Here is a 23,829-nt window from a genome sequence, read left to right as displayed (position 1 = left end):
AAGATGAGGCCTGAGCCGGCCCCGGGGAAAGCACCGTGCCGTGCTGAGCCGCGTTATGCTGAGCCGGGCTGTACTGTGCTGAGCTGTTACACTGAGCTGAGCCGAGCCGTGCTGTGCTGAGCCGTGCCGTGCCGGCCATTTGCCGCAGGAGTCACGGAGGCCCGGTGGGGCTGTGGAGCACGGGGGGGGGGGGGGGGGAAGCGGAGGGAGCCGCTCCCCATCCATCAGCCCCTCGAAGCTGTTGCTCCGTAAATGAGGGAACCACAGGCCCTGTCAGCCGCAATTATGCAAAATGAAGGCGTCCGTGATCAATATCTCCCAACGTCCCCGACGGATGCGGGGGGGCCGCCCCCGCCGTGCGGCGGACGGGGCTGGCAGCGCTGAGCCGGGGCGGCCCCGGGGGGAGCAAAGGGCGGGCGGCCGCGAGCGGCACCGGGGTGCGGCGAAGGGGGTGGCGGGGCCGCGTACCGGGGGTAGCACTGCGGAGGGGAGCGCGGCCTTCGGGGCCAACTCTCTCGGAGTTGTTTATTTGTGGGGGTTGGGGGAGGGATCTCCCCCAGCCCTGAAGTTGCTGTGACAGACGCTGGGGGGGGGGCCGGCGCTGCGCTCGCTTACCGCCCGGCCTCCCGCGGTGGAACAATGGGGGCAGCCGGGGGAAAGGGGTTGGCTCGGGGGGTCTGCGGGGGGTGTGGGAGTTCTATTATTTTTTCGCTTTCTTTCTCTTTTATTCCCCCCCCACACCCCCTTTTTCTCTCGCTCGCCCTCCTGAAAAGCCAAAGCCGCCCGGGATAAAGGCGACAATGAGCGCTCCCGGGGCGCCGAGGGCGCGGCGGGTTAATGGGGCGGGGGCGCGCGGGGCAGCGCTCCCTCCCTCCCCGCGACCCTCTGTTACCTGCGGTGCCGCGGGGCCGTGCGAGCGCCGCGCCGCCTCCCCTCCCCCGCCTCTTCCCAGCCCCCACCCCCCTTCTCTCCCCCCGCGGGCCCGGCCGTGCCGTTGGCTCCAGCGGAAACCTCGCTCCGTGCGTGTGTGCGAGCGAGCGTGGGCGAGCGCGTGTGTGTGCCTCTAAAATGGCGCGGGCGGCCGGGCGGGGAGATGCCGCGGCGGGTGGGCGGCCGGAGGGGGCCGCGCTGCTGCCGGGGAGGGTAGGGGTTACAGGGTAGTGGGGAGGGGGGAGCCGGGGCTCGCCGATCCGCGCTCCCCCTCCCCGCCTCCTCTGGAGCGGGGATCCCCCGTGGTGCCGGGGGTGTCGTGGCTGCAGGCGCGGTGCTGCCGGAGCGGAGTCCCCGCCGTCCCCAGGCGGTCCTCGCCGCGGAGCTGGGGACCCCCGCCCCTAGGCCGCTCCTCGGAGCGGAGCGGGGCTTCCCCGGGGCTCCCTCCCCGAGGGCCGGGGGCGGGCAGGGCCGCCCGAGGGCTCGCAGCCATTTTGCCTCTCCCTTCTTATTGGCCTCCTCCCCGCCCCCCTTCCCCAGTCCCTGGGCTTATCATTAATTGAAAACTTTTTTTTTTTTTTTTTTTTCCCTTCCCTTTTTGGCTGCAACCGGCGCCGAGAGCAGCGCGACGATTCGCCTCGCGGCATATGGGAAAGGGGAAAGCGCTGCTGCCGCTCCGGCGCTGCCTGTGCGGGGCCAAGGCGTGACAGACGGCGCGGGGGGGGAGGCCGCCCCTCCTCCTTCTCCTCCTCCCAACCTTCCCCCCCCGTTCCTCGGGGCCACCGCGCGCGTGTGCGTGTGTGTTGGGAGGCGGGTGGGGTGGGGGAGAATCTCCTCCGGGCGCGGAGCGGTGTTCCCCCTGGACAGCCCCGTGTTTACCCGGCGGCGAGTCCCGGCCGCCGTCCGACACGTGATGGTGCGGGGGAGAGATGGGGGGGCTGCGGAGGAACCCTCACATCGGGACCCGCAGCAGAGCCGAGGTGGATTTCCAATCGGGTTAGCGATCTCGCTGGCGCATTGTGCTGGGCGCTGCGCTTAAATGAAATGCCACACGTCCCGGGTAAAGGTCACACTCGTGCTCTAATCCGCGGAGCCGAGTGGCGGCTCTCGAGCCTGTGGCTTCCTCCTCCGGCTCCGGAACGTGTGGCTGGCGGGGATGCCGTTCGGAGGGAGGCTGCAACAAATTACCGGCGATATTTTTTTTTGTTTATTTTGCATAAAGCGCAGCCTCTCTTTCCCCCCCCCCGCTCCCCCTCCGGTCTTTGAGCACGAGGCCGATGCCAGCTCGCTGCCTGCTGCCGGGGCTCAGCGATAGGGGACTGAGAGCCGCGGTAGGAACGCGGCGGCTCACTACAGCTCTGAGCGGCCGCCCGCATTTAAGCTTATAAATACCGCCCGAGCGCTGCCCTTTAAATCAAACTCCAGATGAGGGCTAATCGAAGGAGATCGCTACGAGTCCCCGATTGCTTCGCGCTCCCCACGCCGGGATTTGCGCAAATCTACCAATGATCCTTCCAGCGGCCTGGAACCGAGCGTTGGGGCCGCCCCCGATTGCCGCCTGTCCGTGCCCCCGGCGCAGCCCTCGCTCCCCCCTCCCTCCCTCCTCCTCCTCCTCCCCCCCCCCCCCGCCGCAGCGCTGCCGCCGGCCCCGCGGTTGTGCAGTGGAAACTGGCGGGCAGCCAGGCGGGGCTGGAGGTGGAAAGAGGAAAGGCGCCAGAAGGGAACTCGTGCGCCGCTGTGCCGCTCCCCCCGCCCCGTTTCCTGGCTCCCCGCGCAGCGGCCCCGACGGCCGTCCTGTCCCCCCCCACCCCCAACGGCCGCCCCCCGCTCCCTCCCGGCTCCCGGGGCCGCGAGGAATCGCCCTCCTCCTCCTGCCGCCTCCCGCCACTGGGTTTTTTCTCGTTTCCACGCCAAGAGCGCGTGAGCAAAACTTGGTGCCGCTGCTGGCGTCGACGGCTGCCAAAAGTCTGTTGACGTTGCGAGGGAGACCCGAACGCTCCCCGCTCTGATCCGCCGCCCGAGCGGCGCGGTGTGCCCCTGCTTGCCCCAGCGGTGCGGGGCCGGGCTCTCCAGGCTGGGCTCGGCACGGAGTTGCGTGCAGGTCAGTGCTTGCAGGCTCTGTTCGCAGCTGGTTTCACACGGCGGCAGCGCTGCGGAACCGCGTGTGCGTCTCGCTCCCCCCGCCTCCCCCCGTCGCGCATCACCGCCTATATTTAGCCGCGGAGGGCCCTATCGGGCAAGCACCTCCCGGAGGAAATGCCGGTCGCGCTCCGGGGGCTGCGGAGCTCCGGGACGGGCGGTGCGCAGCGGGGAGAGGACGAGGAAAGGGACAGAGGGTGGGAGGAGGGAGGGGTGGAGGGAGGGACGCGGCCTTGCTCTCCCTGCCGCGCACCGCGCTGCCTCCCTGCCGTCGGGGTTTCGTAACGGGCCGCCCCCGCGGAAGGCGGGTGTAAATAAAGGAGCGCTGCCCTCCTCGGAGCGTTGAGGGCGCCCGGCCCCGGCCCCTGGAGGGGAGGAGACGAAGGGGTGTGAGTAGAGGTGCAGCTGCAGTGACATGAGGGCTGGCACTAGCAGACCTCTTGCGGTTCGTGTAGAGTTCACGGGGTGCTGAACACACGTGTGTGCCTGGGGCGGCTTTAGGGGACAGGGCTGCAGTTGGTGGCCCCACACCCCAAAGGTTTATGATCAAAGGAGCTCTTGTCCCCCCAGTGCAGTTCAGTGCTTCACTCGTTGCCCCAGTGCGGGTGCTGCATCTTATCTCAGTGATCCATGTCCAGGGGGGAGCTCAGAGCTGGCCCCAAACAGAGCGGGGTGCGAGGCTCCCAGCAGTGTGGCCACCAGCCGTACGGAAAGCTCTAAATCACTCCAGCCATGCTGCTGCTGCCTCTATTGAAAACATTACGAGCGGCGCATCTGGAAACCAGTAAATCTGTCCAGAAACCGTCTTTGCAGTGAAATAACTCCTTCTGAATGATAGCGCGGTCTGTAATCTCCGCAGATTTTTGTTTCCTCGCGGCAATTTTTGTGGGCTTCATTATGGAGAGCGAACGGTGCTGGAGAGAGGAGGGTCGCGGCACCGTGCCATTAATATACATTTGTTCCAGACGCGGAGTTCTGCACAAAAGGCCGCTCCGAGGGGAGAGGAAAGTGTTGGGGAGCGAACGCCGCTCGGGCCCTTACATCCCTCCCCACGTGTGCAAAGTATTGTGTTAAGGCGCAATCTGGGATTCTTCCCCATTAAATACCACAGCCGTCATTTGCATATCCCGGAGCCTAACAAAGGAAATGAGTTTGCCGGGGAAGCTGCATGCGGTGGGAGATGCTACACACCAAGCTCCCCGCGGTCAGCCCTGTGTGTGCCCAGCAGCGCCGTGCTGCCCGCTCGCGGGCTTCTATTTTTGCGGGAGAGGAAGAGCCGAGGGATATCCTATGCATTAAGGCTCCCCCTACTTCTTAACCCAGCGATCGGCAGCAGGATGCGGGTTGAAGCGCAGTCGAAAGCGACGCGACTCGACCTCCGAAGAGCAATTAAAATCTTGCACCGGAATAAATCATGCGCCGCGCTAATCCTGTTAATAAAACGCAGCTTGTCCTGACACTTCGCTCATGCAGCAAAGCAGGATTTAATGCGAGCGGAGGTGGCGGCGGGAGGGAGAGGCATTCCCTTCGCTGCTGAGTGCGGGGATGCGGCTGCCTCTCATCCTCTCATCTGCTCCAGACAGCCCCAGCCCGCTGCGGGGAGCCCGTTGCTCCGGCCCCACTGAGGTGGGTGTTTGGGTGCCGATGTGAACCGCTGCACGCACCGATTGAACGCGCTGCGGAAAGTTTTCTTTGTCGATAACCTGGAATGGTACTTAATTTTCTGGACGCGCGCTGGGGAAAAGATCCATCTCCTCTGACCTATAAATGCCCTCAATTTGCTCCTTTATTGCAGGGTATCTCCCTTAGCGGTTGGCGGAGGCAGCGCGCTCCCCGCACCAACGCGGCATTCATTATTAATGACCCGGAGGGAGGCCGCCCGCTCCACTCTAATGTTTGCATTTCCTCCCAGACAAATCTGCTCAACTTTCTTCTTCCTCCCCCCCCCCCACCCCCCTCTCCTTTTCTAATAGAGTATAAAACCGTGAAGAAAAGCAGCGATTTTTAAGAAGACGTCATGCTTTCTGCAACCCCCCTGTATGGCAACGTTCATAGCTGGATGAGCAATGAAAGGGTCCGCATGTGTGGAATTAATGAGGACAGGTAAATATTTAAGCTGCTGCAAGTTGCGCAGCCAAGGCCTCACTGTGTGCTCGCTGCCTCCTGCACGGGGATCAGCTGGGTGCCAAGGGCAGCGGTGATGCGGGCGCCGATGTTTGATGGAAGTGATGTGTGCCTTTAAGTGCTTTGATTTGAAGTGAGTTCTTCAGGGTAATGGTGAAACTTTCCTTCTGCTGCACGTCAGCGGTTTTTTATCCCCGGGATTTGAAATTTGGCACTAAGGTATATTCTTTATTGGTGCTTTCTGTGATAACAAGTCCCAGCGCTGCAGCACTGCTATGGCACAGATGTGCAGCCCCCTCTTTAGCATGGAACAGCTGATGGTCGCATGACATTAGTGTGTGTGTTTTAATTTTCTCCGTTGCAGCATTTATGGGTGGTATGTGGGAAGCGCATGTTTAAAACAGTATATTTTCTCCCTGGGGAAAGGAAAAAGTAAGGGGGGGGGAAACCTTGGGAACAACTGTGGGCATTGGAAGAGACTGCCCCGAGGTGGGCTCAGAGTGTTCTCTTTCTCAAATGATCCTTGCTCGCTAAAGCAGTCACTGTGCAAAGACAGTTAAATACAGTATGGGATGGGGCTGCTGTAGGATACAACCTTGGGCTGATAACAAAGTGCGTGGGGTGCTTTCCAGTAACAAGCTTCTGTTTTTTAATAGGAAAATCCCAGTTAACGATGGTGATGCACCAAAAAGCAGACTGGAGTTGAGGGAAGAAAACCACCTGAATCACAGTGTGGTAAGAAGCTATTGCTATCACGTCTGTCCTCCCCACCTGCAGGTGTTCCTGCATGCTGCATGTGGAGAGGCGACTCAAACACTGCTCTGTTGCAGGGGCACGTAGGGATTGTTTCTGTGGGGCAGTGCAATGGGACTTTGCTTGTTTATCTCATTAGCCTCCTGGCTCTGACTTTGTAATGTGCGCTGCTGTATGACTTCATCCTCCTCTCCCTCCGTTATGAGTAATGCCACGCAGCACACCGCTACGTCTACCACAAACGGTTCATGTGGTCCCTGAGCACCAGAGCTGACAGTTCTCTCCTCTGAGAGCGTGCAGGGAGCAGTGAGAGGAGAAGTTGTCAAGCAGTGGCTAACCTGGCTCTGCTCTGCGTGCTCAGATGCCTTGTGATCGAGCTGCGGAGGAGGGAGAGCTCCTGGAGGAGGAAGAAAGGTGGAGGAAAGAGGAGGCTCTCTTACCCTCCCAGCTCTCCCTTGATCTCTGTTCTCCATGCTCCCAACCTCCTCCTCAGCTGGTGGGGCTCAGAGGCTGGGAGCTGAGATCTGCTGAGCACCGACTCTGGGCCCATTTGGGCTGTTGTTTGGGTTCTGGATTTTTACATCAAGCCTTAGGTTCTGGTCAAAGAACTGGGGATGCAGGGGGATCTGGGAGGTCTTTATTGATGTTCGTGGTGGTCTGTTAGTTCTGTAGCTTCTCATGTACTCCAGTGTAGCTGTCCTCTGTGTGTTTTCAGTGTGCGCTTGCCTTGGTGGTGGTTCCTTTGAAAATGATGGTGTATCTGTAGTTTATGCAGTAGCCTTTTTATCGGAGTGCACGAGTAACGTGTTTCTTCTTCTGCAAAGGTGGATGCAAGTACGGCCCATCGCATTGACAGTTTGGCAGCTCTGAGCATGGACAGGTCTGGACTTATGCGAGAAGGACTCAGGGTCCCCAGTAGCATTGTCTATTCCAGCTTGTGTGGACTTGGCTCTGAAAAGTCACGGGATGCTACAGGTTCTATAGCTGGTCTTGGATTTACTCCTGAAAGAAATCCAGAAATGCAGTTTAAGTCTAATGCCCCCGAGGCAGTAGAAAATGCAGCTGTCTCTGGAAAAGGCCCAAATGGCTTCAGCGCTATCTACAAAACGCCCCCTGGAATACAAAAAAACTCAGTCCCGACGGGAGAAACGCTGGGCTTGGACCGAGCCACGAGCGACAAGCAGAGCCCTCTGGGTGTCAATGGTGCTAGCTACCTGCGGCTCCCCTGGGTGAACCCTTACATGGAGGGTGCGACGCCCACCATCTACCCTTTTCTTGACTCACCAAATAAGTATTCGTTGAACATGTACAAGGCGTTGCTACCTCAGCAGTCCACCTACGGCTTGCCGCAGCACCTGGCCTACTCTCCCGTCTGCACCAATGGCGAGCGCTTCCTCTACCTGCCCCCCTCCCACTATGTTACCCCACACATCCCCTCCTCGCTCGCCTCACCCATGAGGATCTCGGCCGCTTCGGCGTCCCCAGCCATCCCGCCTTTGGTGCACTGTCCGGACAAGGGTCTGTCGTGGAAGATGGGGGTCAGCCCCAGTGCACCAGTCGAGGCACACGCCTACCCACACCTGCCGAACAGCAAGCAGCCTCGTGTCCCCACCGCCAAGCCAGCACCCAGCGGCCTGGCACCCGACCCCGCACTCCTGCTGCCCCACTCGCCCCGGCCATCCCCTCGCCTCCCGCTGCCCGCCCAGGTGGGGGATGCCTATGCTGAGTTCCACAAACACTTCCCCAGCATCGCCACGTCACCCTCCTCCTCTGTCCCGCTCCCCAAGCCCTACCTGAACGTAGGTGGTGACTTCCCACCCGCCCGGCTGCCCAACGGCAAGCTGCCCAAGGCTGGCGAGGCTGCCGAGGGGCCAACCCAGGCGGTGCCGCATGCCAGGAAGGCCAGCCATGAGCGGAAGGACGGCCGCTCGCCCCCACTGCTTGAGAAGCAGGCCCCAGCCAAGGACGTCACTGACAAGCCCCTGGACTTATCGGCGAAGGTCGTCGATGCTGAAGGTGCTGGGAAAGCAGAGCACGTGAAAAAAATGCCGCCGACTGTACTGGTGCATGGCCGGGCGGGAGGCGGGCCGCTGCTGCCTGGGGGTGATGCCCAGAAGGAGACCCTTTCCCCTGGGAGCTGTCCCATCTACCGACCCGAGATCATCAGCACGGCACCTTCCTCTTGGATTGTCCCCGGGCCTGGCCCCGGTGAGGAGAGCAGCAAGAGTGTCACTCTGAAGAACAAGGCACTGGACTGGGTGATCCCGCAGCAGCGGAGCTCCTCCTGTCCCAGGATGGGTGGCACGGAGGCGGCAGTGGGCAGTGTGTCGGGGACAGTGCCGGCGGGGGGCCGGCCGGCTTCGGCCTCACCAGCTCCCAATGCCAATGCAGATTGTGCCAAGGCATCCAGGAGTGGTGCGGAGAGCGCAGCCTCAGTCATCCAGCATGTTGGGCAGCCCCTGGCCGCCTCGGCCAAGCACAGCAATAAAGTGACCAAGCCGTGTGGTCAGGAAGTTGGCTTCAAGGCCACTGAGAGCGCCCTGGCCTCCAGCCCCATCTTCCTACCGCCCAACGAGGCATTCCGCTCCCCACATCTGCCCTACCCCAGGAGTTACCTTCCGTACCCCGTCCCGGAGGGCCTGGCCATCAGCCCTCTGTCTCTGCATGGCAAGGGGCACGTCTACCCACACCCAGTGCTGCTGCCCAATGGCAGCCTCTACCCTGGCCATCTGGCTCCCAAGCCTGGCCTTCCATACAGCCTCCCGGCTGGCCGCAGTGAGTTCATGACCTACCAGGACGCGCTGGGCATGGGGATGGTGCACCCCATGTTGCTGCAGCACTCGGCGCTGGAGATGGGTAAGGAGGAGAAGGCGGAGCGGAGGTCGCGGTCCCACGAGCGGGCACGCTATGAGGACCCATCGCTGCGCGGCAGGCTTCCTGAGCTGCTGGAGGCGGGCAGCAAGGTGCACTATGAGGTTGCGCCCAGTGATAAGATGGGGAAATTGCACCAGGGCTCTGGCCACGGCAAGAGCTCCACCAAAAGCGACAAGCACCTCTTCCCAGAGCTCCTACGGGACGAGCAGGATTCTAAAAGTGAGGCGAGCTTATCTAAAGCCGGCTTTGCTGCTGAGAGTGGTGGTCAGGCTAACGACCCAACGAAGCACAAGGTAGAGCAGGCATCTCAGCACAGAGATTTTATTGAGTTTGGAAGGAATAGCGATCTGCACGACAGCTATAGTTTTAAGCAAGCCCCAAGCTCGGCGTTGTTTGGCTTGAGGAAAGAAGACCTGTCTGCTGGCCAAGGCAAAGAGAGAGTGGCTCTCCAGCCCGCGCCCACCTTCCTGGAGGCTGCCCACGAGACCGACGGCCCCGCGCTGACTTTTGGCAAAGCGCAGGACGACGCCAAGCAGTTCTGCTTGAGCAGCGTGCAGCCCGGCCTCGAAGCCAACCAGACCTATACCAAAGATGGACCCGATGACGCAGACTCTGCTGATGGCAAAATACTGAAACCCAAGCCGTCTAAACTGGCGAAACGCATCGCAAACTCTGCTGGTTATGTAGGTGACCGGTTCAAGTGCGTGACGACCGAGCTGTACGCGGACTCAAGTCAGCTCAGCCGGGAGCAGCGGGCGCTACAGGTGAGTCGTGCGGTGCAACGCGCGGCGCTTGCCGTTATTTCTCTGCAGTAAGTCGCAGTCAAGTATTGCAGTTGGTATCAGCAGCGCAGGTGGGGAAATAACAGGGATTCTTTCGCCAGGGCGTGCTGGTCAGGAATGGTTTTATGTAGCGGAGAAGCCTGTTAATTAAAGCGAGGTTACGTAAAGAGTAGCATGTATGACTTTCATGTATGTATGCACGAGTAAGTTTTAAAGGGCTCTTAATAAGATTGCTAGAAATGTTAACGTATGTATGAAATGTGTTAGCAGTTGCGGAGGGGAGTCAATGCAGGAATGCGATGCATGCTGTGGCAGCGCTAGCGGTGGCTGTAATCTCTGCCTCGGCCGGCAGTGCCAGCTAGCAAAGTGTGTCCCAAGTTGTGATTAGTATGCCAGGCGTGCCGTGCCGTGCAGAGGAGAGCGGCCATGGAGGAGTGGGGCTTGCGCTACGGTTCCACCACGCGAGCAAGTAGTCAGGAGTAGGGGCAGCACTGAGGCTGATGCTGAGGGATGGCAGAGAGATACTGTGTAGGAATAGCCTTAAGGTATTTTACTTTTAATGAACGGATGAGTTAAGCCAAATTGTTTTGCATTGTTAAGAAAAGAAGTGGTTGATGCTTATAAAAATGGATGAAATTATCTAAATGATCCATTGAGTGCCCATTTTAATTACATAGATGGAGGGATTACAAGAGGACAGTATTTTATGTCTACCTGCTGCTTACTGTGAGGTCAGTTCTTCAAATTTTTATTACTAGACTCTTACATAAACCTTTGAGTTAAATTTCATTTCCAAATACACAAAGGGAAGTTTGTGGGCCATGGTCGTCTTTATTCATTGTACGGTTTTGTGTTGTTTTTTTATTTCTTTTTGTTTTCGTCTCTTTTTTACCTCCAAACTGGAATGTTTTTGTTTTATATACAGTACACGTTTATATATATATCTATATATATATATATATGCATATATATATGCTTATCTCTGAAAGAATTGTGTGGCTGTTTGCATATCGATGCTAGAACACTGTTTGACAAGTCAGGTGCTTAAAACTCTAACGCTAACTGTCTGGCTCAGCTTTTTCTTTGGAAATATTTCATAGAAGGTAAGGCGAACGAAGGCGCTTTTATCGCAAGACTTTTCTTTTTCATATCAATTCTCTTTCTAGCGTGCAATGATGCGCTTCTCAGAGTTGGAGATGAAAGAGAGAGAAGGCCAAACAGCTACCAAAGACTCAGAGGTCTGCAGATTCAGCCAGGCAGACTGGGAAAACTTGAAAGGAAGCGGTGAAAAGAAGCCAAAGCCTGTCGCTCTGGAAGATGCCATTGCTGACCAAAATGACCATGACAGATGTAAGCGCGTTTCGATGGCTTTCAGAAGTGTGTCTGTGTGTCTGTGCCGCGGCAGCTTGGGCAGAGCTGCTGGAGTGGGGCGAGGTCTGTGTCTCACTGGTCGGCGTAGGGCATGTGCACAGGGCTCGTGGCTCTGTCCAGCCCTGTGAGCGTGTGGTGCTGGGGATGGAGTGCTGGCAGCCCGGTGGTGGGGAAGCGACAATAAATAGCTGGTGTTGGCTTTGTTTTTTTTTTGCGTTACGCGGGCAAAATCACTTCTTATTTTGGGAACTGTTGGTAAGCATCTGGCTTCCATCAGTTTCCAAATTGGTTTTCTTTTACGAAGTAATTAAGGAAAGGATTGGTTCCCCCTGCTGCTACTTTGTTTTTAACTGCTTCAAAATAAAAACCTGTGCGGAAAGCGTTGCTAAACAAGGGGAAGCGTGGCGTGGGCTTTGTGGTGCCTGTGTCAGTGGGTGTGTCGGTGGGTGTGCGTTGTGCACTACCATGGGTAGGGATACGCCAGTAGGTCCAGTAGGAAATGTATTCAGGCAATTTAATAACTTTGAATTATTGTTCTGGTCTTTGTTTAATGCTTTTGGCAGAGAGCACACTGGTCAATCGTGCTTGCTCCGTTACTCACCTAAATCAAGTTACTGTGGCACTGCTGCCGTGAAATAGCAGCATGAATGAGGGTCGGCCTGGCCAGGCAGTGAGGGTGGGTCTGAGTGCTGGAGCGGAGCAGCCGTCACAGTGTGGAGGAGGCTGAGCTGTGGGGGCCGGGCAGGAAGGGCAGCACCCTGCTTGCGCTCCCCCCATTGGATCCTGGAGGAAAAGACGCACAGTATTGTTCCCCCCCCCCCCCCTCCCCCCCGGTGCTGCCCGCACCAAAGGCCGGCATCACACCACGTCCTTAAATCCATCACGCACAGAGCTCTCCCGCTCCCATGTCTGTTGGCTGCAGCATGTCTGAGGCAGAAGTGTGTTCAGTCTTGTTAGTTTCTTCCTCCCTTGTTTGGGGGTAATTTCAGAGTTCGGCTGAAGCTATAAGCCCCTAACATCAGAGCTCCTCTCCAGCATGCTTGCCCGTGCTACCGACAGTGTTTACAAGTGCACATTCAGCCCTCAGTATGTTTTTTATCGTGGTGTTTCACCTCCTGCCCCCGGGGACAGCAGCAGATAAATCAGGAGGCCCCCGGCTGCCTGCGGCTCAGCACGCCTGGAGCTGCAGCTCCCGGCACACCACTGCCCGAGCGGGGCCACGCGCACCGCGCTCCTTTGCTTGTCACCTGCGAGCATGAGAGAAATGCTGTTTGCTTCCTGCTTCCTCCAGTTCCTAACCACGCTGTTGTGTTTGGCGTGAAAGCTCGCTAACGTTCCTGTGGCGCGGGGCGGCTCGCTGCTGCTGGTGCAATGGCAGCAGGCTGCTGGGTAACGCGACAGGCAGTGCTCGGGGAGGACCTGACGGGATGCAGGCTCTTCTGTTAAGGTGCCCCTGGGAATGGCTGTTTTGCTTACGTGTGCAGCACGCATGCTGTCTTATCTTTGAGGCAAATGAAGGCAGTATCTGATTCCTTCAACTTTTACTCTGACTGACACTGTGCTGTGCCAGAGGTTTGTGCCTAATTTTAGGTGGGCGGTGTGCTGCCCCAGTACGGGGGAATCTAAGCTGAGGACTAAACTCGGGGTGCTTTGATTCTCTCCCATCTTGTTCAGGTTTTCCTGGGCATTACAAGAACAGCAACGAAGCTGCTTTGTTGCCAAGGTGACTTGTAAATGTTGCTGAGGCAATGCTTCTTCGGTGCATTTCCATAGCACAAACACGATAAATTATAGGATGCATATGTCATGAGTCAGAGAATTGTTCGGAGATCAAGTGATTTAAGCTATTGGCATGGACACACGCATCAATACGGGCATGTGATGATCGCATGTTGGCGCGCAGCACAGCTCTCGGAGTGATGCTGAAAATCATACCGGAGTGTGGAAGATTGAATGTGTTCCGCAAGCCATGAATTTCCTCATCGGGGAGCGTAATTACCCGCTCATCTCATTTTATAGTAGGAAGACATTGCCCATTTAATCCTTAACCGGGAAGAGTAGGACCTGATAGGTTAAAAACCTGGTTTTAAGGCGTGAGGAAAAAGTTGAAGCAGTATCTGTGTGTGAAAGTGAAAGCTGCAGTTGGCTGATGGGCAGTATCGGAGCCACTGTGCACGTAGCCCAGCAGCAGCTCGTCTGTTCTGCTGGGCTGTGAGTACACCTGGAGAAATGGGAGGTCGTAGCAGTGACTGTGTCCCGTGCCCTGCTCAGGTACTGCCTTCACATGATGCAAAAAAAAGGTGGGAAAATGGCTGTGCAGGGAGACAGCGGTAGCTTGTTTGCTGGAGCAGGAGGAAATGGATCTGGGAAGTTCCCAAGCAGAGATGCTTGGAGAAAAAAGACACAAAACCATCTGGGTTTCCCGTGATCCCTGGGATGTTCTGGATTCAGTGCTCAGGGTGACTTTCTGACTGTCGTGATCCGGGTGCTGGATGCTGGGTTGCAACACTCAGGCTGTCATTAAGGCACCGGCATGCATAAAGGCTGCCTTGCCTAAGTGAGTGCAGCGCGCGGTAGCTGCGGGGAAGAGGAAACGCTGTTTTTAGCTGCCATGTTATTTGAACAAAAGAACTGCAGCTCAAACACGGTGATGTGTTTCCTTGTTTGCATTGCATGGGAGGCCCTGGTCTCAAACAGCCGATGGCAACAGGAAGGTGGAAAAAAAACAAAGGAAAGTTTTTGCGTGGCTTTTTTGCTGTGTGTGTGGAACTGCTTCTTGTGAGCCAGTGTACTGAGATGCAGCTCTGGGCAGAAATTGTGTGTGAAGGAGCCCCCTCGTCCGTAGCGTTGTAGGATGGCAGTGATGGTTTGAGGTGTTGGTGCTGGTTCTGACAGTGCGGTGTGAGAGTTGCGATGCTTGAGGGCTGAGGCAGGAACACGTTTGAGAGTTTAATCTCCTTGCTCATAGAGGTGTGTTGCTATGAGAACTCAGCATTTATCCTCTGTTTCTGGCTACCTCTTAGCTGGTTGAATAATGAGGATAGGAAAGCTCAAAGCATGTTGTTGTTGTTTTCCACCTAGGGCAGAGAAAAGGATGTTGTAGAAGGTTGGAAAAGACTTCTGAGACCGTCTAGTCTAACCAGCAGCTCATCACACCATGCCCACTGCCCACATCCCTCAGTGCCACATTCACACGACTCTTGAACACCTCCAGGGACGGTGTCTGCACCACTTCCTGTGCCAATGCTTCAGTGCTCTTTCTGAGAAGAAATTCTCCCTAATACTCAATTTGAATACAGGGAGGCAGAGCAAGGGTGCAAAGGCAAACAACTTCTCCTTGTCCTTGCTGGGCACGCAAGTACTGCTGGGCCTCCTGTTGGCTCGGTGCTCGCAGTGCTCCTCACGAGCTGCGGGAACCCACTTGACAGGGAGCTTGGATGAGCCCTGTGCAGCACTGTGGCCCCGCTCAGCTCTGCGGGGCGGTTATGCAACACAGATTAGCGAGCACAAGGGCCTGGCCGTGTCACTGCTTCGCAGCCCGCCAGCAGTGCCGGTGGGGGAGAGCTGTCAGCCAGCACGGACTGGGCGTCCCTGCCCTCTGCCTCACATCTCGGCACTGCCTCCCCGTGCCAGGCCCTCCCTCCCTCCTCTGGCAGAGAAGGAATTAATACGGAGGCGGTCGCCTGCGGTGGCGGCAGGCTGGAATTAGATCGCTGCTTCCTGCGAGGCCGAAGATTAAGAGCGACCAAAGCCTCCGCAGGCTGCTGCTGCCTGTGACCGTGTGCGGGCTGCGCTGCGAGGTGCCTGCTGGCTTCTTCCCGAATGCACTCTTGTTTTGGGAGGTGGGTTGCTGGATAGCGGAGTGGCTTGAACATCCCAACACGTGCATGGAAAAAGTCAACTTGTGTGTGTGATTTTTCTTGGCCAGATCTCGTCTTCTGTTTTATACAACAGCCCTGCAGGTGTAAAGAAATGCTGAGGTGTCTCCTGGTGCCTGCAAACTGCTGGGTGCTGCTTGGAGCCTTTTCCAAGTTGTGGTGAAGAAAAATCTTACTAGGGAGGTGTTGTTGGCTTTTCTTTTTTTTTTCCCCACCTGCCCTTTCTGCATTTGGAGGACACAGTGAAAGCAGTGGGTGTTGGCAGAACTGCAGGAAGTTGCAGCTCTGGGGATAAGGAGGGATGAGCTCGGTCTGCACCAGGGGCTGCAGGTGCCTGGGGAAGGGCCTGGGATTCAAGCATCCTTTTAAAATCACTCTGGCTGTCCTTAAATTTTGGGGGAGAGGAGCAGGCACAGCAAGCACAGCAGCACGGCGTTTCTGTGTTGCTTTGCCAGGCCACGTCCTAGCATGCTTTTCAGTGCTCACCAGGTTGCAATCCCTGGAAATCCTCCCTGAGTAAGTTTTTTGTTTTTTTAAAGGAAATGCTAAGGATCGTGAGATACACGGTGACTGTCTGATTGCTTTATGCGAGGAAGCCTTTTTATAACCTTGGATTCAAGTAGTGCTTTTTGCAAAATACCATCGCTATTCTTAGTGGTATTCCCGTGTCTGAGTGTGCGTGCGCCGTTTCCCACTTACATCTCCAGAAGAAGGGACGAATGCTTTTAAGCCAGAATCTACATTTTGATGTGTGAAGTTAGGGAACAATTATGAATTAGTGGAAAAATGATGCGTTATTATAATCAGAGAGTATTTTTGAAAAGAAAGTCATTGCAAAGTGAAGCTCGGGTTATTACTTAGCAAGGCTTGGGGGCGAGGTTGCTTGCTGAAAAGGGTCTGTGCTTTCGATATCTAAAGATGTTTCTTTATTTTAAAAAATACATTGTGATGTTTCTATGGCTACAAGTATTGTGAGTTTTGTACTTCTCCAACTGGTGTATAAACAGCAGTGGGAGTCATACTACTGGGGGGTTTGTGTGTAGCGGCTGAGAAAGCTGCTGGGTTAGGCTGGCCAGAGAGCCGTTCCGAAGTACGATTCCGTGTTTATTTGCATGGCTTGTAAACCTGAACTCGTGGTAGAGATGGCACTATAGTGATCAGAGAGCGCAGCTTTCTCACAACGAATTCCTATGCACTTACTATGTCTTCATTCTGTTTTATTTTTAGGTAACTTTGCTAGTGCAGAAAACAACCAAGGTCACTTTCTCGAAGCTCTGGAGGAAAAAGATCTCTCCAATGAGAAATGTTATTTAGAGAGACATTCTATATATGACAAGGCGGAAGACCAGCCAACAGAAGAGACTGGCCAACATCCATGTCCACGTCTGGACAGGAAGCGTAAGCACTCTGGTGAGAGAGTGCAAAACGATGGCAGCCAAAGTGAGGACTTGGTGGACGAGCTGCAGGATGAATTTATATCAAAGGCAAAAAAGAAAAAGAGCTCCAAAGGTAAGGTGGCATTTTGCTGTGGTCTCTCTCTTGGAATGTCTTGTGAAAGGAACATCCCTTTGGCTTAATGTGTTTCCATTTTTGAACTTGATAGTTACTAATGTGAGCACTGTCATTTCACTTAAAATTATATATATGTATATATATGTGTGCGTGTATATATATATATATACGTATATATAAAAACCCTGGTATACACGGGTAAAGCACTAGTCATTGGACACTGTAGCCACAGCAGTGCGAGTTCCTGTAGTGCATGTAACCCTTAACGAGCGAACCTTTAAAATGCATAGTGCGGTGAGACTATATGCCCCGAAAGTGAAATGTAGCTTTTGTTTTAAGTTGAGGGGGCTTTTTGATTAATTTTTAGTTATTTTTCCATTAGATGACTGGCCTGAGAGGGAAATGACAAACAATTCCTCTAACCACTTAGAAGAGCCCAATTGTAATGAGGTGACCAACCTGAAGGTGTGCATTGAATTAACAGGGCTCCATCCCAAAAAGCAGCGTCACCTGCAGCATCTTAGGGAACTATGGGAGCAGCAGGTGTCACCAGAGAGATCCCCGTCCGGCAAGTTGGGCCGGCAAAGCAGGAAAGATTTAGCTGAGGCTGTTCAGCCAGAGGCCACTGCAAAGGTCAAAGACTTCACAGAAGAAAGGCACACCAAGAAAAGGTCAGAGGCCAAAAGCAATAGAAGTTGGTCTGAAGAGTCCCTCAAAACAAGTGACAATGAACAAGGTATGCAGAGACTACTAGGGAAACCCGCTGGCTTTAGCATTTACAGTGACGCATGCTGCCACCGATGTTAAGGAACTGTCGAGAGCTTTATTTTAAAAGTATCTATCTCTCTATCTTTGTGTAAGCACTGACACCTCCTCTGTATGAGCTGCACCGTAGCTGATACTTGGCAGACAAGCAAATGTGTTTGTGTATGTGTGTGTAACTATGTGTTTGTGCGTGCGTGTGCCTTCTGGCTTTAAATAACCCTCTCATAGATAACGTGGAGATAGGAGTTTGTGTCTCTAGAGGAGATGGGGGGAGACGGGGAGGGAGCAGGCTGTCAGTCTGGGTGTGGGATCGGGGCGGGGTGGGGTAGACAGCATCAGGACAGCTACCAGCAGTGTGTCTGGGAACCCAGCGTCTCCATCACCCTGCGCACTGCTGAGCTTCCCTGCCTCTTCCCCTTGGGGCTGGAGCCGGGCTCCTTGTCCTCCCCAAGAGGTGCCTGGCTGATTTGCCCCAGGCATCTTCCTAGCCCCACAGCCGCAGGTGCTTAGGCTGTCTCCTGTGGGGTCACCTCCTGAAGGGTCATCCCATTTCCTTGTCTGGTTTCTGACATCTTCCCCAGTGTCCCCTTTCCCTGCCCTCTTTCCTCCTTTCTGCTCAGTCCCTTTCCTGGGGAGAGGCCGTGGTGGGGCAGCTCCCAGGCAGATGCTTAGGCTCCCCCAGGGCTGGAAGTTTCATCGAGCTGGTGGCATTGCTGACATTGCTGAGACCCCCTCAAAAGGGAGAGGCAGAAGGAAGGGGTCCTGCTGTCCTACATCAAGGGCAGGACTGAAGCTAGGTCACCCCTCCCCGGGGACAGTGTTCCTGGGTGGCATCTCCAATGCAGTCGCAGGCAAAGCTGCTGGCTTCAGTTCTGTCCTAAAGCTTCTTGCCCATCTTTCCACTTGTTACAATGATCTAACTACAGAAAACCCCAAACTTTGATGCTTATTGTTGGGGAAGATTCTCCAGAAGGATTTATGGAGCAGAAGATCAAGACATAGTTTAAAAGGAGCTCTGACTCTTCTTTCCTTGCTTTATGCGCTGCTTTGGCGAGCGTGGTATCTGTTCAGACATCCCTGCCCATCACCTGCTCTCCTTTGTACTTCCAGAAAGAGATATCTTGTAGAGATTAAACGAGGGTCACTAACAAGGAGGTGCATTGTGCGCTTTCCCCCGCAATGCCTCCCAAGGCAGTGGCAGTCTTCTCTAACACATAACCTCGGGAAAAAGATGCCTCCCCATTCATGCCCTGCTCCCAGAGGCATTCAGATTCAGTTGCCCTGTGGCTATGAAAAGCCTTCTGTTTTTGGAAGCCTCATGTAAAACCATAAACCCATCTGAGTTGTGCCTCGGTGGCCATTGTGTGCAGATGTTCGAAACCATTCGGGTCACTTTGCTGGACCCACTGAAGTAGAAGCCTGTGCCTCCTAGTTCACTAGGATGGGGAAGTTGTCCCTGTTGTGCAACAGAGCATTCACTGTGTGGTGGTCACGCCAGGATGGAGACTTCTGCTTGTTCCTTCTCACCTGGGACCTGTCCTCAAATTTCTCTCTCTGGCCTCAAGCAGGTGTTTCTAACGCATGAACAGACCGTCTCTCTGACTGTTCCTCTCTGTGGCTGCTCCCACGTGCTGGCCGTGCTGAGAGTCACGCTCCTGCAGCACTCCGGCCACGGCCCACGATGCCGTCAGCAGCATCCTGCAGCCTGCGGGCAGGGAGCCGGCCCTGCTCTGACTCAGCTCACCACAAGCCACATCACTCATGGGGCTGGGTTTTTTAACTTGCATGGATATTAAAGGGATATTCCTGCCTGCTCTTGCTGCTCTCCCATCGTGGTCAGAAAGGTCTGTGGTGCTGGAAGGACAGCCCTGCAGCAGTGGGCTCAGCCCTCAGCTGGAAGGCATCCTGCCCGGCTGTGGGAGCCTGGAGCCTCACTGGGTTTTGGTGCACAATCTGCACATCGTGTGTCCCGTAAACTCCCCGACATCTGGCTGGCACGCCGCCATGGGCATTGTTTTCTAGAAGGTGGCTCTGAGGAGCCAAGGGATTTCTGTTTTCATCTTTAATCTGGAAAGCCTTCCTCAAGTTGCCTTCGCAGCTCTATTTAAGGGAAGGCAGAAGTGTGAAGCTGCCCTCTGAGAGCATTCTAGATTTTTTGTTACCAGCTGGCTCTGGATCGCGCCTCTTTAAATAAAGGTTTCAGTTCTGGGAGCAGCCTGGTGCCTTGTTCGCTCCTGCCACCTCTCCTTTTCTGAAAGCAGTATCACTTCAGAGACTCCTTGGTGAGAAGAGCCTCTTTCAAGTGCTCTGGGCTTTTTCTGCACCTTCTCTCAGCGGTGTGGCATTGTCAGGCTGAAGTGTCCCTTCCTTTCCAGCCACCTTTAGCGCGCTCTTCTGCAAAGGACTTGTTTCTAGAGGTCATCTCAATTCTCTTCCTGAGGGGAATTCGGGCTATAAAAAGTCAACTTTCCTGTCCTTGTCTTGTTGCAGACCCGCTTGCACTCTTTTCTCGTCATGACTTTCGGCCCATAAGAACCAACCCTCTGCGAAGACCTGTCCCTGCGAGCATCCTGCCGCAGGCCTCTCTTCACTTTGTCCTCTCTTGTGCTGAATTAAAACCGCTGCAGGGATGCTCCCTCTCTCTCTGCCCTCACTGCTGTCCCACCGCACTCCCCCACACTCCCACCTCTTCCTCTCCCTCTCCAGCCCTGGCCCTGCAGGCAGAAGAGCTCGGCAGGGTGCAGGTGCGGAGCGCTGGGTTCCCGGTACCTGGAGCAGGCGGCCCAGGTAAGCCCAGCTGGGTGCTGGCAGCAGGGGGCTGGGTGCTGGCAGCAGGGGGCTGGGTGCTGGCAGCAGGGAGCTGGGTGCAGTTCTTCGCATCGGGGCGTCGCGATTGTTAGTGGCCGTTAGGTTGCTGGGTGCTGTTTACAATTGGAATGCGGCACGCTTGAAATATTAATGATTTGAAAGTGTAATTGGTAGATCTCTTAAGCAGTCAAGGAGCTCGTGTTAAGTGCTAGCAATATGTTTTGCTTTTAACGCGCCATGCAACGTGTAATGCCTTTCCTTCCCGTTTAGGCTTGCCTGTGTTCCCAGTGTCTCCGCACATGAAGAGCCTTTCATCCAGCAATGCAAACAGCAAAAGGCAGGCTCAGCCAAGCTGCACTCCAGCCTCGAGGTTGGCTGCCAAACAGCAGAAAATTAAAGAAAGCCGGAAGACAGATGGGCTGTACACAGACGAAGAGGAGGATTTCCAACCTGAGTCTCTGCTGCAGAAATACGCCGAGTGCGAGAAGCCATCAGGGAAACGTCAGTGTAAAACAAAACACTTGGCACTGCAGGAGAGGAGGAGGAGGTCATCCCTGACAGGGGATGACACCACAGATATCGAAAATGCTGAAGATAAGGTATCTTTATTTAGCCTTAATTGCCCACTAGCGCTCTGAGCGCAGAGCTAACGTGCAGAGCGACTGTGCTGAGTGCATGCAGGCAGCGGTGCTCCGTGCCGGCGTTTCCGTGCGTGCTTTGCACGTTCTGCATTTGCTTTCCTTACCCTGCCCGCATCCGAGCTGCTGTTGTGGTGATGGAGGAGCCTTGTGTCTAAAAGCTGTCGCGGATCCTGCTTAAAAAAATTCAGCGCCGGCGGAAAAGTGTAATTCTCCGCTGGCAAAACACTGCACTGTGAAAGCAGGGAGGGAAAAATAAAAAGGCAGAAGCCTAACGCAGTGATGGTTTTGACAGGTGCCAGTACCGAGGAAGGTGAGGAAGCGCACGGAGCCCCCTTCGGACTGCGACTCCTCGCCCATCAAGCCCTACGAGCAGAAGCTGTATGAGCGGCTGCAGCCCGCCCCGCCTCCCCCCCAGCCTGCTGCCTTGCAGGTGGCCAGCCCCCCGCCCGAGCCCCCCCCCAGCCGCCCCATGCCTCCCGAGGCACGCCGCCTCATCGTCAACAAGAACGCGGGAGAGACCCTGCTGCAGCGGGCGGCCCGCCTGGGCTACGAGGTGAGCCTGTGCCTGGGGGTGATCCAGCAGGATGGGTGGGAGGCTGGGGTGCTGCGGGAACCTGTCCCCCCACCCCCAGATCTGCAGGGAGGGCAGTGAGCACGGAGTGAAGGCCTATTAGCAGCCCTCGCTTCTGTCTAAATGCGAACCATCTGCAAACAGAACCCAGGGCTTTTTTTCTTTTAGGTGATCTCTAATGAGCCGTGTCATTTTTGCCTTTGTCCCTGGTGAGGAGCGGGTGGTTTAGAAGCGGGCTTTTGTTTTTCCCTCTTTTCTCCGAGGAATGATGGGTGTGTGAGACAGCGCTCGGTGTCCTTCCTGCATGCTCATATGTGCTGCGGGAGCGCTCCGTGTGCGTTGTGCTGGCAGCACGGGGCTTCCCAGAGCTGCTCCTGCTCACAGAGCAGCCTCCTGGTCCTACAGAAATTGGAGAGTGATGCACTCGGCGGTTCAGCTGCTCAGGAGCACACTTTTATTTGGGTATATACATCTGAGCGGTGTTGTCATGCAGTGCCGGGCCTTGCGCTGCAGTGCACAATTCCTGGCCTCTGTGCAGCTGGGTGAAAGGGCAGCCTCAACCTCAGCGCTGGAGGCATCAGCCTGACCATCAGAAGTACTTCAGGGGTTCGTTGGAGCCTGGGCATGGCTTGTGTGTGGCGAGGGCTAGAGGGAGGCCTGCAAAGTGGGCAGGGAGGAAACCGGGATTGTTCAGTCTGGAGAAGAGGATCAGGGGATACCCTGTCACTCTCTACAACCACCTGAAAGGAGCTTGTGTTGAGGTCGGGATCAGCCTCTTCTTCCAGGTAACAGAGACAGGACAGGAATGGAACAGCTTCAAGTTGTGCCAGCAGAGATTCAGGTAGCATATTAGAGAGGATTTCTTCTCATAAAGAGCGATGAGGCAGTAGCACAGGCTGCCCAGGGTAGTGATGCAGTCACTGTCCCTGGAGGTGTTCACGTGCAGATGTGGCACTGAGGGATGTGGTCATTGTGCATGGTGTGATGGGCTGGTGCTTTTACTCAGTGCTCTTAGAGGTCTTTTCCAGTCTTAATGATTCTGTGGTGTATGCCCTGGGCACAACTGTTTCCAGCTTGGGGCCCTTCTAGCTGGGAGGAGGAGCAGTAGTTGCTACAACGTTACTATGGTAATCTTCCTCACTTGAATTATTTAAGTTCCCATGGATCTAAAATTTCCCATGGATCCAAAGCCAAAATATATTGTGATGTGTGCTGTAAGTTTTGAGTATTTTCTTCCTGCTTGGCATCTACGAGGACAAGCACTCAGTTGCGTAGCGAGCTGCCGTGAGACCGGGTGCTTTGATTTCTGTGCTCCACTCGGATCAACAGGAGCTGCTCCAAAAACCCGTGACGGGCCAAGGTCCTGCTCGAGCAGGGGCTGAAGGCTCTCTTTCTGCTTTGCTGGTAGCAGGAGCTGGCTACAGCCCTATTTGGGGTAGCTGCAGAAAGCCAGGGTGAAGGTCCTGAAGCCCATGAGCAGACCTGTGTTTGGGTGGGAGTTTTAATTTGCTGTCAGAGAGTGGCTCCCCAGGAGCACAGCAGGGGAAGAACCCTGCAGCTGTTAGTGGGGGGTGGCTGTGGTAGTTGGAGCAGCTGTGGGATCTCTGGCCTGCTTGCTGGCCAGCAGCTGCACCGCTGCACTCAGTGTGAAGCTGAATCCCCTGGAAAAATTGGAGTGGTCAAGAAGTTCCGATAAAAAGAAGAAAGCTGGGTGGGTAAAGCACATTTGCTAGCGTGCGACCTTCGGCAGCCGGTGCTGCTCTGTGAGCAGCAGGGCTGGTGGTGCTGAAGGGCGGCCGTGGCTCATTCAGAGGCACATGGCTGTGCTCAGAGCTAACCCGGGGCTGCAGGAGAGCCGTGCGCTTCCTTGGCTGGAGTCTGCGCCAGGCCCTGCGCATCAGCCTGCGGTCGTGCTTGAATCCATTACATTTTCACCATTTGAAACAAATGACTTGAGATAATAGTAGTCTTAAAACTGTAATTTACTGTTTGTGGAGGGGGTGGGGGGAGAAGGAGGAGGAATTACAGGGAGCATAAAGGCTTTTCGGAAAAAAAATTACAAGCGGTTCATGTAATGAATGCGACGGGAGAGAAAGGCTGCCCGGCCGTGTGCTGCTCACTGCTTTTTAGTCCGTGCCTGGACTCCGGCAGTTCTCTGCTAGATTTGGGAACAAATTCCATCCAGGGAGGCAATAAGTGCATGGGGAAGGAAAGGCTCTGGTGGGCTCTCTCCGCTGACGCTGGGCTTTGAGGGTCCAATCTGTACTTTGTCTGGGAGCAGAGCAGGGTGCTTGCATGAGCCTGCTGCGTTTCCATGGCCTTTCTCCAGTGTTAGCGAGAGATGCTTGTGGAACCCAAAGCATGTTTGTGGCACCACGTGGCACCACGTGTCCCTACGTTTGGAGGCGATGGCTAATTTTTTTGTGAATTGAATAAATCATGTTTAAAAAAAAAGTTAATGAGGCATTTAATTAATTAACAATGTAGAGTTTTATGGGCTTTATGGTTACATTTTGTGGTTAATGGCATTCTTCTTATAGCCTCTTAATGTAGAATTGCCCAACAGAATTAGTTGGCCAGCGGTGGGTCCTCTGCCCTGGAACGAGCCTTTTCCTTCCGCAGAAATAGTTGAAAAGCCCTTTTCTTATTCTGAGCTGCAGAAGCTATTTTAAACGGTAACT

The 23,829-nt window shown here is 55.3% G+C and overlaps 1 protein-coding gene across 7 annotated transcripts in view; it reads left to right on the top strand.

Annotated features, from left to right (window-relative positions):
* BCOR (BCL6 corepressor) overlaps positions 1 to 23,829 on the top strand; it is a 57,876-nt gene that overhangs the window by 24,331 nt on the left and 9,716 nt on the right. For 3 of the 7 annotated variants that reach the window (XM_065741580.1, XM_065741579.1, XM_065741577.1), the window contains exons 2-10: positions 5,043 to 5,172; positions 5,850 to 5,928; positions 6,771 to 9,584; positions 10,280 to 10,333; positions 10,769 to 10,952; positions 16,079 to 16,360; positions 16,746 to 17,099; positions 20,207 to 20,535; positions 20,870 to 21,130. In XM_065741580.1, the coding sequence (XP_065597652.1) occupies positions 5,087 to 5,172; positions 5,850 to 5,928; positions 6,771 to 9,584; positions 10,280 to 10,333; positions 10,769 to 10,952; positions 16,079 to 16,360; positions 16,746 to 17,099; positions 20,207 to 20,535; positions 20,870 to 21,130 (4,443 nt within the window). In that variant the 5' untranslated portion in view covers positions 5,043 to 5,086. The remainder of the gene's footprint in view (positions 1 to 5,042; positions 5,173 to 5,849; positions 5,929 to 6,770; positions 9,585 to 10,279; positions 10,334 to 10,768; positions 10,953 to 16,078; positions 16,361 to 16,745; positions 17,100 to 20,206; positions 20,536 to 20,869; positions 21,131 to 23,829) is intronic. The other 4 variants (XM_065741582.1, XM_065741584.1, XM_065741583.1 and 1 more) reach the window with 4 other exon arrangements.

The sequence above is a fragment of the Cyrtonyx montezumae genome, unplaced genomic scaffold (assembly GCF_038088225.1).
Source record: "Cyrtonyx montezumae isolate F1298 unplaced genomic scaffold, pur_monq_1.0 scaffold_3, whole genome shotgun sequence".
NCBI classification, from domain to species: Eukaryota; Metazoa; Chordata; class Aves; order Galliformes; family Odontophoridae; genus Cyrtonyx; species Cyrtonyx montezumae.
This window is presented reverse-complemented; position numbering and strand designations above follow the sequence as displayed.